This window comes from Triticum dicoccoides, chromosome 1B (assembly GCF_002162155.2).
Source record: "Triticum dicoccoides isolate Atlit2015 ecotype Zavitan chromosome 1B, WEW_v2.0, whole genome shotgun sequence".
NCBI lineage: Eukaryota > Viridiplantae > Streptophyta > Magnoliopsida > Poales > Poaceae > Triticum > Triticum dicoccoides.
The window spans coordinates 19,259,807-19,278,506 of NC_041381.1; the positions used below are offsets into that span (position 1 = coordinate 19,259,807).

Sequence of the window (18,700 nt, forward strand, 5' to 3'; positions counted from 1 at the left end):
AGTTTGTGATTAACTTTACTATAAAAATAGTTTTTTCCCAGTTTTTTTGTTTTGTTTTTTGCATTATTTATTTTTTTTTTGTTTTTTAATTCTTTTTGCTTTTAGGTCCGCAAAATTATAAACTTTTTGTTAGTGCCATCAGTTTTAGAAAATTTATTTTGTTTTTTTGTTTGTTTGTTGCTTTATTTATTTCATTTTGTTTCTACTTACAACAAAATACTGTTTGTGCTCATCCCACGTACGTACAACAAAAATTTTGTGCTCATCCCACGTACAACAACGCCTTTAGGTCAAATTCCTCCTGTTTGTGCTCATCCCACGTACGTACATCGTTTCCATTCCATAGCTGTAAAAGTTCTTCAACTAATGGCCTTAGGTACACATAAATGTCGTTGTCGGGTTGCTTAGGACCTTGGATGAGAACTGACATCATAATGAACTTCCGCTTCATGCACATCCAAGGAGGAAGGTTATACATACATAGAGTCACGGGCCAGGTGCTGTGTTTGCTGCTCTGCTCCCCGAAAGGATTAATGTCATCCGCACTTAAAGCAAACCATACGTTCCTTGGGTCACTTGTAAACTCATCCCAGTACTCTCTCTTAATTTTTCTTCACTGCGACCCGTCAACGGGTGCTCTCAATTTCCCGTCTTTCTTACGGTCCTCACGGTGCCATCGCATCAACTTGGCATGCTCTCCGTTTCTGAACAGACGTTTCAACCGTGGTATTATAGGAGCATACCACATCACCTTCGCAGGAACCCTCTTCCTGGGGGGCTCACCGTCAACATCACCAGGGTCATCTCGTCTGATCTTATACCGTAATGCACCGCATACCGGGCATGCGTTCAGATCCTTGTATGCACAGCGGTAGAGGATGCAGTCATTAGGGCATGCATGTATCTTCTGCACCTCCAATCCTAGAGGGCATACGACCTTCTTTGCTGCGTATGTACTGCCGGGTAATTCGTTATCCTTTGGAAGCTTCTTCTTCAATATTTTCAGTATCTTCTCAAATCCTTTGTCAGGCACATCATTCTGTGCCTTCCACTGCAGCAATTCCAGTACGGTACCGAGCTTTTTGTTGCCATCTTCGCAATTGGGGTACAACCCTTTTTGTGATCCTCTAACATGCGATCGAACTTCAGCTTCTCCTTTTGACTTTCGCATTGCGTCCTTGCATCGACAATGACCCGGCAGAGATCATCATCATCAGGCACATCGTCTGGTTCCTCTTGATCTTCAGCAGCTTCGCCCGTTGCAGCATCATCGTTCACATCGTCTGGTTCCTCTTGATGTTCAGTAGCATCACCGTATTCAGGGGGCACATAGTTGTCATCGTACTCTTCTTCTTCGCCGTCTTCCATCATAACCCCTATTTCTCCGTGCCTCGTCCAAACATTATAGTGTGGCATGAAACCCTTGTAAAGCAGGTGTGTGCGAAGGATTTTCTGGTCAGAGTAAGACTTCGTATTCCCACATATAGGGCATGGACAACACATAAAACCATTCTGCTTGTTTGCCTCAGCCACTTCGAGAAAATCATGCACGCCCTTAATGTACTCGGAGGTGTGTCTATCACCATACATCCATTGCCGGTTCATCTGCGTCCATTATATATAATTAAGTGTGTCAAAAATCATTACAGAACAGCATGAATAGATAATTAAGTGACCAAATTAATAGAAGTTCATCATCACATTAAAACCAAAGTACATACATAGTTCTCATCTAACAACATAAAGCTCTGCAGAGCATCTAAATTAATTAAACCATACATTAAAACTATGTAAAACATTTCAATGCGAAAACAAATGCAATCATAATCGCAACCAAGGTAACAACTGATCCAACGGCATAATGATACCAAGCCTCGGTATGAATTGCATATTTTCTAATCTTTCTAATCTTCAAGCGCATTGCATCCATCCTGATCTTGTGATCATTGACGACATCCGCAACATGCAACTCCAATATCATCTTCTCCTCCTTAATTTTTCTTATTTTTTTCTTCAAGAAATTGTTTTCTTCTTCAACTAAATTTAACCTCTCGACAATAGGGTCGGCTGGAGTTTTCGTTTCAACAACCTCCTAGATAAATAAAATCTATGTCACGTTGGTCGGCAAAATTGTCATAAACAATAAATGAACCAATAGTTATGAAAAGATAATATATACCACATCCGAATCATAGACAGGACGAGGGACGACGGGGGCGGATACCAAAACCATCGCACTATATAAGATGCAATAATAAAAGTAAGAAAATAATACAAGTATCTATCTAAACATACAAGTAAGAATATTTTTCCTTTCAGAAAGAAGATAAGAACAAGAGGCTCACCACGGTGGTGCCGGCGATGAGATCGGCGCGAGTGATCGATGGCGGTGAAGACGGGGACGGGGCGTGACGGACCGCTAAACCTAGACAAATATTGAGGAAAATGGAGCTTGGAGAGGAGAAAGCTTAAGTAGTGTGACTCGGGCATTCCATCGAACACCTTGTGTGCATAGGAGGTGAGCTAGATCACCACCAAGCCCTCTCCCCCTCGGCGCCCTGAAAAAAGAAAGCAGTGTGCTCTGCTCTTACACGAGGGGGTATATATAGGCACCTCATTGGTCCCGGTTGGTGGCATGAACCGGGACTAAAGGGAAGCCTTTGGTCCCGGTTCAAGCCACCAACCGGGACCAATGGTGGTGGGCCAGGAGCGAGGCCCATTGGTCCCGGTTCATCCCACCAACCGGGACCAAAAGGTCCAGACAAACCGGGACCAATGGCCCACGTGGCCCGGCCGGCCCCCGGGGCTCACGAACCGGGTCCAATGCCCCCATGGGTCTCGGTTCTAGACTGAACCGGGACTAATGGGTTGACCCGGCCTGGGCCTTTGCCCCCTTTTCTACTAGTGCATCGAGCGTACCGAACCGGTGACATGCCATCTTAGTGAACATGTCATCATTCAGATTTTAAAAAAATCATGGATTTGGAAAAAACTATACAACACGGATTTGAAATAAGTATGTTTATTTTTAAAAAGAATACGCCTTGAAAAAACTACTACGTGGATTTGAAAAGATTATGTGAATTTCAAAAGGTTAACGGATATGAAAAAATTACGCGAATTTGAGTCATCACCGGTCAAAACTAGGGTTTATCAGCACCAAAACCGGTCAAAATTGAGACAAGGGACGAACCTTGTCCGGTTTTGGTACTTGGAGGTGCAAGTTATTCGGTTTTGGAGTTGAGGGATCAAATCTAGACTTCACCAAGAGTTGAGGGACCAAATGTAAACTTCACCAAAAGTTGAGGGACGAAAAGTATACTTTTCTCAAAATCCAGTTATTTGCACTTGGGTCTTTGTTCTTTGTTAGCCTTGATAGTCATCAGGTGCTGCCCAAATGCATGTCGACATCATGCGGGCATGCCGCCCTGAGTCCTCACATCCACACAACGGACATGTGTTTTGAACCGACATGTTTCTCTTCTATAAAACATCCGTTGTTGGGAGTGAGTGTCGGGCTAATCTCCAAATAAAAACATGTAAATATATATATAGTAATACTCCCTCCGTTTCAAAATAAGTGTCTTGAGCATAGTGCAAATTTATACTAGAGCTAGTACAAAGTTGAGACATTTATTTTGGGACGGAGGAAGTACTATTCATCACAAAGGGTGCATAATAAGTTGTTCTTCACCCGAGGTAATCTTACCATCTTTTCATTATAAATTACATTTAAAATACAAATAGTTACATTTATATTGATTGAATACATAAAATTTGGCATAAGCAAACAAAAATATAGGTCTTAAGTCTAGAAAAATTGCATTTTATGTATCTTTTACACAACGTTTTGACGTTTGTAATTTTACATAACATAAAATATTTTTATGGCGATTATATAATTTTTATGTTCTCTTTTTATGTTTGAAATAAGAAAAATTTACGAAAGATGAAATTACCATGCATTGATGATTAAATAAAGAGGGTGAAAATAACTATTAATCACCCAGAATGATGAGTAGTCAGTAATACTATTCATCACACAGGGTGCAGTATATATATTCAGAACACACACGCGCACACCCCCTTGTCATATACATATCTTTTGTGGCCTACATCAAGCAGGCCAGTGTACTGTTCAAAGTTTGCCACTCGTTGTTCCAGGACAATGCAGATAAACAAGTAAATAATCGCAGCCCTCAAGTCATTGTTTGACCGAAGAGAAGAAAGCGCGCGCACTGGAGGCCCTCAAGTCACACTTTGGAGCGTAGCGTCAGTCATGTGCTCTTACGCATCTCTAGGTCATTGGGAAGATAGATTATGTCCACTTCATCGGTAGACGAGTACTAAAATCACAAGAGCAGACAATTGACAGCCATGTGCTCCGATTTAAGAATTAAGAGCCACCAGCTCACCACCAAGAAACAAGACAAACGGAGGAGACTTTAGTAGGCATGGCTGCATTTCTTGCAGGTTTGTATACTTAATAAGGGTGTACCCGGATAGAAGAAGAGCAGAAAATAACTAGCTAGACCCATCCATAAGCAGAGAGGGCTGACCCCATGTTGGCGATGGCGTCGAGCACCGGCAATGTTGAAGAGAGCTCGTCAAATGCTCTGGCGGTTGGCCTTTGGGATGCGCAGCAATTGGAGATGATGCCGGCCGGCAGCAATGACTTCCCTGCTGCCGCTGGCCGGGAAAGGAAGCCGGCGCCTATAAATCCCCTGCTACTGGCATCGGCGTCCTGGACGGCACTGAATTATCTTTTCAGCGAGGAGGACAGACAAACAGCACCAATGATCCAGCCTACTCAGGTATTTCTTGACTTGCTGGTGGGTTACCCTGCTATCAGCACCACCAAAGGAAGACTGACGGTGCAGCAAGCTTCTGAAGATGTAGAAAATGTGGTTGATCAGCCTGCTTCACCCATGGCTGGTCTGCTTCTCAACGGCGTCACTGCCGAGGGGGACACCGCACTGCATGTGGTTGCCAGCCATGGGGACGGCAAGAAATTCTTAGAGTGTGCTACCATCATCTGCAAGAGGGACCAAGAAATCCTGTTTGTGGCAAATAAAAATGGTGACACGCCCTTGCATTGTGCCGCCAGAGCCGGTAAGTTCCAAATGCTCTCTTGCCTCGTTGAACTTGCTGAAAGTTGCAACAGGTTGCACGACCTCCTCAGAAAGGAGAATGTGCTTCAGGAGACGGCCTTGCATGACGCTGTCCGCACAGGGAATAAGGATATTGTGGAGCGTCTATTGAAGGCTGATACCGTGTTGGCTAATTATCCTAAAGAAGGCACCTCACCATTGTACCTATCAATATTCCTGGAAAAATATGGCATTGCAAGGGCATTATATGAGAAAAGCAATGGGAATCTCTCGTACTCCGGGCCAAGTGGGCAAAATGCGCTACATGCTGCAACTTGTGAAGGCTCAGGTATACGCATAAATTCTTGGAAGCTTTTCCATCCATATCCATTTGTTGTCGCTGTACAAACTTTATGTTCTGGACAAGGCACTCTTGTCTTGATACTTTTGTTATTTAGATAGAATGTAAGTGAGACACAATCATGCAGTTGGTGATAGACTCTGGGTAAATATGACCATATACCTCTTTTTATGTAATTTATCATATTTTTATTTCATTAACCCCAATAAGAGAATGCTCAGAACTATTTTTCTCGTCCATAATCGTGTGCCTGCCATTTGCTTCACTGAATGTCTGTTATTCTCCATGTGAATTCACTTACCATGGACTAACAAACAAAATATCACATTTTCAGGGATCATAGAACTTGTGTTGAAGTGGAATAATAGACTTACCACACATGGGGGCTTAGATGGGAGTACGCCTCTTCACTTGGCCTCTTCTTTCAAGAATCCCATTAGTTTCTGGCAATTATTCGAAGCTAACCCAGCACCAACGTATCAGGCAGACAACAACGGATTGTTGCCCATACATATTGCTGCCTCTATGGGTAGGAATTCTACCATAAGCACTCTACTTGAGAAGCTTCCTAGTAGTGCCGGATTGCGGACTGCTCAAGGACAGACATTCCTTCATGTTGCCATTGAGAAAAGAAGATTGAACATAGTCTCCTTTGTTTGCCGAACATCATCGTTAGACTGGATTTTGAATATGCGAGACAATGATGGGAACACTGCACTGCATTTAGCTGTCCAGGCTCAGAAGCTTCGGACCTTTTGTTCTCTGTTTGCAAACAAGAAAGTGCACTTAAGTATAGCAAATAACAATAAGCAGACTCCTGTTGATATATCTAGAAGCATGCTTCCTCGCGGAATGTATTATTATTGGGTAACATACTTTCACCTTGTTACTTTTCAAGGCTTGGCCTCTTCAACTAATACAAATTTATCCATGGCCTGTACATCTATATGGTTATCATATTCTCCTTTGTTTTCTCAGAACAGCGTCAGCCTGATTCACAGCACACTCAAATTGGCAAATGCTAAATATAATTATCTTCGAGAGGATGAGATTGAAGAGAAGGATAGATACAAGCTCACACCAGAAGAAACAAATAAAGAAGCTGAGAATGTGAAAGATTTAAGCCAAATAATAGGCATTGGTTCAGTTTTAATAGCAACTGTGGCGTTCGGGGCAACCTTTGCTGCTCCCGGAGGTTTCATAGCTGACGATCATGCCAATAGAGGTACACCAACACTTGCTGGGAGGTATACGTTTGACGCATTCATGATGGCGAATGCGTTAGCTTTTATTTGCTCCTCAATAGTTACCGTTGGTCTCATGTTTTCTGGATCTTCCATGCATAACTTGGTGAGCCGCCGCATGTACTTGAAAGCCTCTTGGTTCTTCATGGCAAGTTCGCTCACAAGCTTATCTGCTGCCTTTGCTCTGGGAGTGTATATGGTGCTAGCTTCAATTGCTCATGCCACTGCCATCGTTATCTGTGTGCTTAGTCCTCTTGTGGTGCTATATAGAAATTTTGAAGTCATTCGGAAGTTTGGTATTCTTGCACGACCGTTATATCTTCGGATGGGACCTATTCGGGCTTCAAAGTGGTTAGCAATTATGATGGTTGACCTACTGCTCATGGAACTCTGGCCCTTCATACTTATCTTCGGTTGGGCTGTAATTGCACAGAAGCTAAGGAACCACTGATTACTAGATTCTAGAAGCATCAAACATGTGATTAACTAGACCAAACTGAAGTAGGTCTGTTAAGCTTTGTGACTAATCGTTCATATGTTTGTTTGGGCTATTCTGTTTCGTGCAACAGAATATTATTCGTTTATCCTACTTGAACTGACGGCTTTAGGCAGTTGTACCGATGAATTCGAGCGGTGGAACTTATGCTTTCATTTTTTCGTTGAAAATCGTCTTCTTCAGTTCAATTTTTTTATTTTTTTGTTGAAACGGGGCGTGTAATATATCATTGGAAACTCTTGACATCTATATTACAATCATAAAGTTTGTTTTTGCACCAAAATTATGGCTTAACAGCAGTTTTGAGAAAACCATTTTTTAAAAAGCTGAAAACATGAATCATATTTTGGAGTTATTTTTCAAACGGTTTGTCGGAATCGAGCAAATGAGATGGCGTTGGAAAGCTTGTGAAAATCCACATCTTCCATATATATATATATATATATATATATATATATATATATATATATATATATATATATATATATATATATATTCAAATTTTGTATGATTTAAAAGTAATTTGAAAACGGTGAAATTCTAGGCGAAACATATTTTCGTGCTTTTTTACTAATGTTTTGTCGGATTGACGCAAATAATACGGCGTTGGAAAGCTATGGAAAATGCGCAACTTTTTCGTATAGAAATGTTTTTCTAATTCCTTACGGTTTAAACTTGAATTCGAATGATGTCAAATTTGATTTCGAACGCGGTTTTTAGAAAAAGTTTTTTGAAATGGGGCAAATAATATATCGTTGGAAAGATTTTGAAAGTGCGAAACTTACTCATGTTGAATGTTTTCTCATTCGCAACTATTGAAGAGTAATTTGGATTACAGTGAGACCCATCGTGTTGTTTTTCTGTCAGAAAAATAAGAGTACTTGTACTGATCTATGTATGTGTTTGTACTGATGTATTCTTCAGAGAGTAATTTAGAAAGGTTTCAAAAAAAGAGTACTTGAACTGATGTCCATATAGGTTTGTATTGAGCGTGGTTTCACAGACTAGACTTTACTCTGGTTTTTCGGTATCGTTTTCCTCGTTCAGCGATGATTTATGTGTGTATTTTTAACTCAGCATTTTTTTTGCAATGATGTTCTGGAATTCTCTCATTGCACTTGAACTGATCTCGTATGTTTTTGTATCTTGTTCAATCATGCAACCAAAAAATTTGAACACAACAAATATCAACTTTTTGGCTCCTGACCCTCATGCATATATATTTTTGCAAACTGATGTTCTTTCTGTAATTGCACTGTTGTCGGTATATAATCGGACCAAAATATAGCTGCTACCAAGTCTACACTACCAACTACATGCATGAGTTCAGTTTTTTTAGACCATAGTTCAAGGCAGCAAGGTTGCAAGTTCAAAAGGTCAAAAGACCAAACCATGTTTGAACACAAAATGTGCAAACATGTTTGATATGCAATAGTTTAGAATCAACCAAAACACATAACATATATTTTCTGAAAATAAGAATTATAGAGTTAATCTTTGTTCTTGAAGCGCTAGTCATAGCACTTTGACCCGGCCTCCTTAAGACGCTGCTTTGGTGTCCCTGGTTAACTATCATTGGCTGTTGGCGGCAAATTCCTTGAAATTGTCTTACACCAGTAGAACTTATTGGTTCTCCGCCACCTAAAATGCAGAACACACATGAAAGATTATCAGGTTATGTAATCTGTAGTAATTTTACATGTTGAACTTGCTAGTTGAGACCTTTGAACTATCCGAACTAGAGATGCTTCTCTCGAGACAGATAAGAGATGAAAAGTAAAAAGCAAAAGACGAAAAAATGTAAAAAAAAACCTCTATAAATTTAGGGCTCCTAGAACCAGCAACATCAGCACATGCATAGAGGGCAAACATAACATGAAAAGTAGCAAAATGGAACGGAAGTAATATACATTTTTTTTGTCAACAAACTTATGGTCTCTCGAGATCTGAACCGATTGTGTTACAAGCACACTCACAAAACCCAACGAGCTGATTAAGTACATGTTAAAAGGATAACCAAGTTCATGTATATTAATTGGGTGAAGTTCAAAAAAGAAAATTTTCAAAAGTTTGTACGGTTTTTGCTATAACAACTAGTCATCCTTTGCCAACAATGTATATTACACTGTTAAAAGACTGAGCTAAATTAATAAAATGTACTCAACACCTAAAGAGCGTGTTCTTTTCACATATTTCCAACTACTCAATTAGCAGAACACATGTCTGCATTTTAATAGCAGAAGCAAAGTGGGAGAGATTTATGTGAACTGGAGAGAACTACCAACGGTGCTCAACTTGGACGGCTGCCAGCAACCGCTGTGGATGGGCCGATGGTGGTGCGGCCCATCCAGAGGAGGTTGGTGGTTGTGTGACGCGTTGCCAGGACGACACATAAGAATTGAACTGAATAAATTTTAGATATTGAATTGAACCGAAAGAAGAAACTGGACATTACACATACATTTCTACATCAGGATTGATATAGTTTGCACATGAACTTACCTGAAGTTCAGAGATCAAGTGTAAGACATCATATGCACTTAAGAATCACAAAAGGCATGCAAACTCTGAGCTTCTACTCTCACTAATAATCAGTAGGACTCTCATGTTTCTTGAGCATAGATCAACGGAAAACACCCAAAAACAAAATCCCTATTGTTTGCAAATGATCCATAGAATATCTTATCATGAACGGACATGGATTTGTTTCCAGCAACCTTCCCTGTGGTTCATGTTTTTTATTTCTCGAGCACTACTTTTTTAGCTTGACCGACATCTAAACATGAACTACACGATACTTGTACTGATATTTTTTTGTCAATGAACATCTGCAATCTAGGTACTAGAACTGACTGATGCTATTTACTCTTCATCTTAAGGCATTTTCGGTACATGACAAACATTTTTTAAAACACATCCACAGGTTAAACGGATCAGTACATGATGAACAATGTCAGTTTTCAGAAGCAAAACTTGCACTGAATCGGTTAAACTTTGAATATGTTCAGAGAACATGAGGCTCTCATGTACACTCTAGGCTACACACCAAACCTAGCTTTCACCATGATGCACCTTCTACTATGGAATGTAGACACAGAAATAAAACTATTTCTTTTAAAGCTTCCTAGCTAGCCCATTCACTTCAACCTTTAGAAGACAAACTTATTTTTGGGGGGAGAATAGAAGATGATTTCTAAATTGCAGTACTTACCCCATCGCAGAGCACCATTGTGATTTATATGATTTGTTTTTAATTGATGTTAAGTATGAGTGTGACTGGACCTCTTTTGTCATGAATTACAATGTCTAGTCAGTCCTTTATCTTCAGGGTGCTCTGCATTTATGTTTTGCGGTCTCAAAAAGGGCTAGTGAGATATCATTTTGTCATATCATATAATCATTGTTTTAAAAAGTGTTGTCATCCGAGATATGTTATTATTGCTCGCTAGTTGATTATGACATTGATATGACTAAACATGAGACCTAAATGTTATTGTGAGTATGGTTAGTTCATAATCTTTACTGAAAACCTGAGCATTGGTTGTACATATTTGCAACAACAAGATCAAACAAAGTTTGTAAAAGTTTTTGTTTGTCACTTTTAGTTTATCAACTGATTTGCTAGAGGATAAGCAATGGGTTAAGCTTGGGGGAGTTGATATGTCTCCATCGTATCTACTGTTTCAAACTCTTTTGCCCTTGTTTTGGACTCTAATTTGTATGATTTGAATGGAACTAACCCGGACTGACACTGTTTTCAAGAAAATTGCCTCAGTGTTATTTTTGTTTAGAAATCAAAGTTCCCGGGTTGACCTAAAATTTATGGTGAATTTTTGTGGAATAAAAAAAATATTGGCCGAAAAAGATACCAGAGGGGAGCCACCCAGGAGCCACAAGCTCTGGGAGCGCGCCTACCCCCCCCCCCCCACACACACACAGGGAGCGCCTCCAAGGCTTGTCGGGCTCCTGGACCACCTACAACCCTAACTCCAACTCCATATATTCCTATTCACAGAGAAAAAAATCGGAGATAAGGATTCATCACGTTTTATGATACGGAGTCGCCACCATCTCTTGATCTTCATCGAGAGAGCTGATCTGGAGTCCATTCGTGGCTCCGAAGAGTGCAATTCGTTGCCATCGTCATCATTAACCTTCCTCCATCACCAATTTCATGATGCTCACAACCGGGAGTGATTAATTCTATTGTAGGCTTGCTGGACGGTGATGGGTTGGATGAGATTTATCATATAATCGAGTTAGTTTTGTTAGGGTTTGATCCCTAGTATCCACTATGTTATGAGATTGATGTTGTTATGACTTTGCTATGCTTAATACTTGTCACTAGAGCCTGAGTGCCATGAATTCATATCTGAACCTGTCGATGTTCTGGGAACCAGGGTACCCAGGCTTAGCTGCCTACGGCCCATGGCGTGACTCCATCGACGGCCTGATATGACCCATCTTCAGCAACAATGAGACAAGACCCTCGTGAGGAGCCAAGCCTCGCGACACGGACGACAACAAGACCTCTTGAAGGAGCAGCCTCCCGAGGCGGCCTCCTGAAGGAGCGGAGATTTCTATGCAAGCCCACACCTCATGAGGCTGAGGTGACATCAACCATGATGACCAAGGCCAGGCATGCGCTAGCGTGCGTAGAGCGGCAGGTTTCCTCTTTGGTGCTAAGGAGGCAAGCGCAGGTGCGGAGTCCCAAGGAACCCGCCAAAGGTTTCCATTTGCGTGCAACAAGACCAGGTCCACCAGAACTTTGCAGACTAAGACCACCCCAATATCACAATCAGAAACTTTGCAGACTAAGACCACCTTTCGTCAGGATAAGATGTACTACTTGTCCCCTTTCAAAACTGGCCACTATGGGATCCCTTCCCGCCTAAGTTTCGAGGGGAGAGGACCAAGGCCACTATAAATATAGCCTACCCACCACCATAGAAGGGATCGGACCCCTCGAGGCCGAATCCCTAGAGTTCATCACAAGAACAAGCATCCTGAGGTTGTTCTTCTCCATGTACTAGTTCATTCTCAGCCCCCGCGAGGCTAATCCACCACAAAGCAGGAGTAGGGTTTTACAACGCAAGGTGGCCCAAACCTGGGTAAACAACCGTGTTCATTTCCTTCCTGTCCATCTAGCTAGGTCGTGAGAGCTGCGAGTCGATCGGCTAGTGAGGTTAAGTTCTTCGCACATGCCCCGGAGTTCGAACCTTTCTTGGGTCTGCGGAGCCCAGAATCCGACAATTGGCGCGCCAGGTAGGGGGCTTGTCGAAGCCTCTCTTCCGTCGATTTTTCCGCCGTCGCTCCACTGTTCTCATGGAAGACGCTCATCGAGTTTGTGGTGAGCGTCGGGCAGCCCTCGCTGCGCGCGTCGCTCAGACGGCGCCTGCGGGTAATGGCGCTCCCTGCCGCTCCCTGTCGCCAGCGACCAATGCCGCGACCGGCCCTACAGCCTACGAGCAGCAGGATTCGTCGCTGCCGCCCTCCGTGTGATGCAACGGCCACACCGCCAGTCCGTCGCTGACCCCGGCCGCTGCTTCATCTTCCCATGCTCGCCGCGGGCCCGCAACCGCGCAGTAGGCGCTGCTCATGGCGTGTGAGCTTCTGTGCTACCGTCCGGCCGACGACCTCTATGAGGACTGGCTGGACTGCATCACCAAGCTCGTCAGTGCTGCTGGAGAGGCTCCTGCGCTATCCCGTTCGCTGCCTCCTCGCAGTCCCAGGCGGGTGACATGGCTCACGGCGCGCCTCCACCTCCTCTCCGGCAAGATGTCGTCCCAGAGCCAAGGCGCGAGGCCTCCCAGCGTGACCAGCCGCGCAGGGCGCCCACACACAATGAAGAAAGTTGTCGGGTCGTGCAGCGGACCCAGGGAGAGGCGCGTGCGCTCCCAGCTCCTCTGGTGCCCCTGCGTCAAGACCGCGTGCAGCCCGAGGTAGTTGCGCATGGGTGTCAAGACCAAGCTCCCCTTCCGCAGTGAGCCCCCGTGGCCACGGCGGGGTGCCGAGCGTTCACTTCGGAGCTTCGTCGTGTCATCTGGCCCGGCAAGTTCAAGCCGGATCTGCTTCCGCGCCATGACAGCACCCCTGACCCGGCCAAGTTCCTTCAGCTCTATGAGCTGAGCATCGAGGTGGCGAGTGGAGACGAGAAGGTCATGGCGAACTGGTTCCCCATGGCTCTCAAGGATGGCGCGCGCTCGTGACTCCTGAACCTCCCAGTGGGACCGATCTCTTCCTGGGACGAGCCGCGAGAACACTTAATCGCCAACTTCCAAGGCACCCGCGACCGCACTCCCGCAGCTGGTGACCTATGGAGCACCAAGCAACAACTAGGAGAAACCTTGCACAAATACATCCAGTGCTTCACCAACGTTCGCCTCAAGATCCCGAAGGTGTCGGGCGAGACCATCATCTTAGCGTTCACCGATGGCGTCCGGGACGTGAAGATGAAGGAGGAGCTTGATACGTCCATTTTGCATCATGCTTTTATATCGATATTCATTGCATTATGGGTCTTTTCTCTCTTATTTTACAAGGTTTACATGAAGAGGGAGAATGCCAGCAGCTGAAATTCTGGGCTGGAAAAGGGGCAAATATTAGAGACCTATTCCGCACAACTCCAAAAGTCCTGAAACTCCATGAAAGTCTGTTTTGGAATGTATTAAAATATTGGGCGAAGAAAGCACCAGAGGGGGGCCACCCACCATCCACGAGGGTGGAGGGCGCGCCCTATCCCCCTGGGCGCGCCCCTGCCTCGTGGGCCACCTGGCAGGCTCCGATGCCCATCTTTGCTATATGGTGTCTTTTGCCCTGGAAATAATCATAAGGAAGCTTTTGGGACGAAGCGTCGCTGTCTCAAGGCGGAACCTTGGCGGAACCAATCCAGGGCTCCGGCGGAGCTGATCTGCCGGGGAAACATCCCTTTAGGAGGGGGAAATCATCACCATCGTCATCACCATCGATCCTCTCATCGAGAGGGGGTCAATCTCCATCAACATCTTTGCCAACATCATCTTCTCTCAAACCCTAGTTCATCTCTTGTATCCGATCTTTGTCTCAAAACCTCAGATTGGTACCTGTGGGTTGCTAGTAGTGTTGATTACTCCTTGTAGTTGATGCTAGTTGGTTTATTCGATGGAGATCATATGTTCAGATCTTTTATGCATATTAATACCCCTCTGATTATGAACATGAATATGATTTGTGAGTAGTTACGTTTGTTCAAGAGGACATGGGAGAAGTCTTGTTATAAGTAGTCATGTGAATTTGGTATTCGTTCGATATTTTGATGAGATGTATGTTGTCTCTCCTCAAGTGGTGTTATGTGAACGTCGACTACATGACACTTCACCATGATTTGGACCTAGGGGAAGACATTGGGAAGTAATAAGTAGATGATGGGTTGCTAGAGTGATAGAAGCTTAAACCCTTGTTTATGAGTTGCTTCATAAGGGGCTGATTTGGATCTATATGTTTCATGCTATGGTTAGGTTTATCTTAATTCCTATTTCGTAGTTGAAGATGCTTGCGAGGGGGGTTAATCATAAGTGGGATGCTTGTCCAAGGAAGGGCAGTACCGAAGCACGGGTCCACCTACATATCAAATTATCAAAGTAACGAACACGAATAATATGAGCATGATGAAAACTAGCTTGACGATAATTTCCATGTGTCCTCGGGGGCACTTTGCTTTATATAAGAATTTTTCCGGGCTTGTCCTTTGTTACAAAAAGGATTGGGCCACCTTGCTGCACCTTGTTTATTTTTGTTACTTGTTACTTGTTACCCGTTACAAATTACCTTATCACAAAACTATCTGTTACGAATAATTTCAGTGCTTGCAGAGAATACCTTACTAAAAACCACTTGTCATTTCCTTTTGATCCATCCCCCACCACCCACCACCACGGAGGGGAGGAGGCGGCGCCAGCAAGGGACGCTGGGAGGGGGAAAAGGAGCCGAGGCAGGGCCAGCCCGACGCCCGGCACCACCAGGCAGATGGGAATGCTCCGCGGAGTCCCCAACTGCGTGCGGGAGAGAGCCGCCCTGCCGCCGCCAACGCCACACGGCCTTTGGCCGGCGACGCCCCAGGCGGCGGCGAGGGAGGGGGTTGAGGTGAAGGGGGCTAGGCGGCGCCAGGGTTCCTCCCGGGGGCGCCCGCGGGAGCTCCTCGGGAAGGGGGCATTTGTTCAGTTTTAGTAGCAAGTGTGACCTTTGGTGCAACTTTTGCTATTCCTGGAGGATTCGTAGCAGATGACCATAAATATAAGGGCACACCAACCCTTGCTGGAACGTTTACCTTTGACGCGTTCATGATGGCCAATGCTTTAGCTTTCATTTGCTCCTCAATGGCTATGATTGGTCTCATGTTCTCTGGATCTTCTATGGTTGACTTGAGGATCCGCAAACTTAACTTGGGTGCATCCGTGTTGTTAATGGCGAGTTCAGTAACAAGCTTTTCTGCTGCTTTTGCATTGGGCATGTATATAGTGCTAGCGCCCGTTGCTTTTCCTACAGCCATTGCGATCTGTGTGCTCGTTCCCCTTGTAGTGCTATCAGGAAATTTTGAATACTTGGTAAAATGGGCTATTCTTATAGAACCGCTCTACGTTAGGATGGATTACTTGGCACACTGGAAGTTAGTATGCTTGGTTGTTGCCCAAATGGTCATGGCACTGTGGCCCTTCATAGTTATCTTTGGTTGGGCCACAATTGCATGGAAGCTCCAGAACCACTGATGATAAGAAGCATCAAATATGCGATGAGCTGAATAAATGAAGTGGTTGTGTACATAAGCATCTGTTTCTTCAGAAGCTATACTATGTATAGTTCAAGTTTGGTGTTCTTGACATGGCTTGTACCTTTTCTTTCTTCAGAGTACTTGTGGAAAAGTATAATTTTTTGTCCCTTAACTCTTTTGAAAGTAGAGAAATGGTCCCTTAACTCCAAAACCAGCAAAACTTAGTCCCTCTATTTTTAAAACCGGATAAGTTTAGTCACTCGTGCTGTTTTAGGTGGTTTTCTGCCAATGTGGTGTGTTATTGTGGTATACACTACAGAAAAAGAAGTGAGAGCCAGGGAAGGTTGCGCGCTGCCAGTCTCATCGCGCTCCCGGTTGCCACTTACGCCGCCGCCTCATGGGCCCACAAGGAGAGCAGCAGCAGTGCCCGTTCGTCCATGCAGGCTCCGAAGTATGCCAGTCTGACTTTGCCCATGGCGAGATCACCTAGTTGCCAGCCTGCTCGATGGCGGCAACACGACTTTCCGGCGAGAGTGGGCTTGCAACGTTGGCTAGATGTTGTCCGCTCGTAGTAGATACGATTACATGTCGATGCATGTACGCAGCAAACGCAAAGCCGACAACTAGCTTACGTATGCACGTCAAGTTGATTCCTCTCGGGCCAAAAGCACCGGCCGCGCCAGTGTTAGCTCTCAACTCACGCGCCCAGATGCACTCTGATGTGAACACTAGGACTCGAGTAGTTTGTGCAGCGAACAAGTTGACGCGCAGCTGGACACTTGCAGCGACATGCAACGACATGCATGCAGCTGCCGGACTCGACGCACACGGCCTCCACACAAAATAGTGAGCTCGTGCCCTGCTAACTGAATGGGAAGAAAACGGGAAAAAAATCAACAGCCTAACTAATTATTCAGTAGCCAGAAGCGCACCAGGGAGAAGTTGCTTTATACACGAACGAGCTGGTACGAGTCTAGCTTTGTACAACTGAATGACCGTAAGTTGGGTGCTGCCCCGGCCGGAAGGGGTGGCGTCGTGGCCGACAGCCACCGCGCACAGTCAAAATCACTGCACGTCGGCAGAAAACCACCCGAAGCCGTGCGAGAGGCTAAACTTATCCGGTTTAAAAAGTTGAGGATCTAAACTTATCCGATTCTTAATGTTAAGGGACTAAGATTTACTGGTTTTGCAGTTGGGAGACCACTTCTATACTATCGAAAAAGTTGAGCGATAGAAAATTAGTACTAAAGGAGGGTCAATTAATTTCAATCGGAAGGAGTACTGTATCTTCCAACAACTACATGCTGAATGGTTGTGTGATTGATTGACGCTTGTGCCGAGTATCCATCACTTATCAGGTTCCGACTCTCCGACAACCCGCTTCAGCTAGATGTGCCATGGCCACCGGTCAGGATGAGTGGATAGATGCTTCTGGCTTTGACCAGACCTCTGCTCTCGACACTAAACATTTCACTGCGGGAATTTGATTGACATCAGGTACATAATACGATTACTACAATGACAGATGTTGAAATATATTGTCCGTCTCTCCATCAGTTTGGACTTTTGATGAGCTGGTAAAAGTATGAATTCAATATGATATCCGAGCCAAGAGGTCTTGAGTTCAAGACCCTGTCAACGCAGTATTAAAAATATATTTTGTACGACCTATATTGATCCCAAGTCTAAGGGCTAAATAAGCCTAGACATGAGGGGAGTGTTGAAATATATTCCCCACCTCTCTTCATCAGTTTGGACTTTTAGACGAGTTGGCTGGAGCGATGTGGCGTCTACCGCGTCCGCGACGGTGGTCTCGGTCGAGTAGAGCATTGGAATCTTGGCGATGGACATGTGTTGGTGAACGCACGTAGGGTGGTAGGGTTGTTCGGCGTCGACGGCAGTTGGGCCTGACAAGGTCAATACGTTGATATATGCTGAAGTTGAGACGGTGGAAGATAGCGACGGCTTATTCTAAAGCATGCGCATGTGGTGTGCGCTAAGGGTCTGATAGACCAGTTGGTGCTCTTGACTCAGCATGGGGCAGCGTGGTGAGGCAGCCGAATTAGATATTGTGTGTCGATGCGATGTCAGGGCACATCATAAAATTAGTAGGTGTAGCGACATTAAACACTAGAAAGATGGCTTCGAATTGATCCATGTATTTGTTTTGTCACTCTAGAATGATATAAGGAAGATGGTTGTGTGAATCACTCGATGGAGAGGCCGGGGTTATCCTCCTTTTCAAAAAAAATGTTTTCCTTTACCCATGTTCTTGTTTTCTTTGGCCATGTTTCTTGTTGCAGGATTCATATCACCATCATCATCGACTGCTACTGCTGGTTATTTTTTTGTCGTGCACATCAACTACAGCTATGTGCATGTTAGGTAGGTCAGGCTACTTGACTCAATGAACGGGGAACAATTTGACACAGACAAGGAGACTGAACAACAACACATATTAACAAAGGAGAGTGTACCTCTCAAAATTCTTCTCTATCTCAGATCAGAAGGCCTCTGATTTGCAAATTTGGACGATCAACTTCAATCTCATGAATGAAATTACCAAATGACATACAAATCTTATTTTCATCAGATGTAAACTGATCTTCAGAAGAAGTTGGAGCAGATATATGACCTGCTATCAAGAATCTGTTCCCGTCTCCATCAGCGGCTCAGGTCTGTTTCTGACTTCAGAATGACCCAACCAATTTTTGTGAGCCTGCTTTTGCATTCCCCTGTTCTATCTTTGATTTCAGATCTTCC

At 44.2% G+C, this 18,700-nt stretch overlaps 1 protein-coding gene and 1 non-coding gene across 2 annotated transcripts; one reads left to right on the forward strand and one right to left on the reverse strand.

The window, feature by feature from the left end:
• Nucleotides 1–4,571: 4,571 nt before the first annotated feature.
• LOC119350007 (ankyrin-3-like) lies at nucleotides 4,572–11,650 on the forward strand. Its single transcript, XM_037618060.1, has 4 exons — nucleotides 4,572–5,439; nucleotides 5,579–5,595; nucleotides 6,430–6,676; nucleotides 11,592–11,650. Exons 1-4 carry the CDS (start codon nucleotides 4,572–4,574, stop codon nucleotides 11,648–11,650), a joined length of 1,191 nt encoding a protein of 396 aa, XP_037473957.1.
• LOC119351072 lies at nucleotides 9,658–9,720 on the reverse strand. Its single transcript, XR_005169613.1, has one exon. It is a non-coding gene; the product is annotated as a small nucleolar RNA snoR101 (small nucleolar RNA).
• Nucleotides 11,651–18,700: the final 7,050 nt, after the last annotated feature.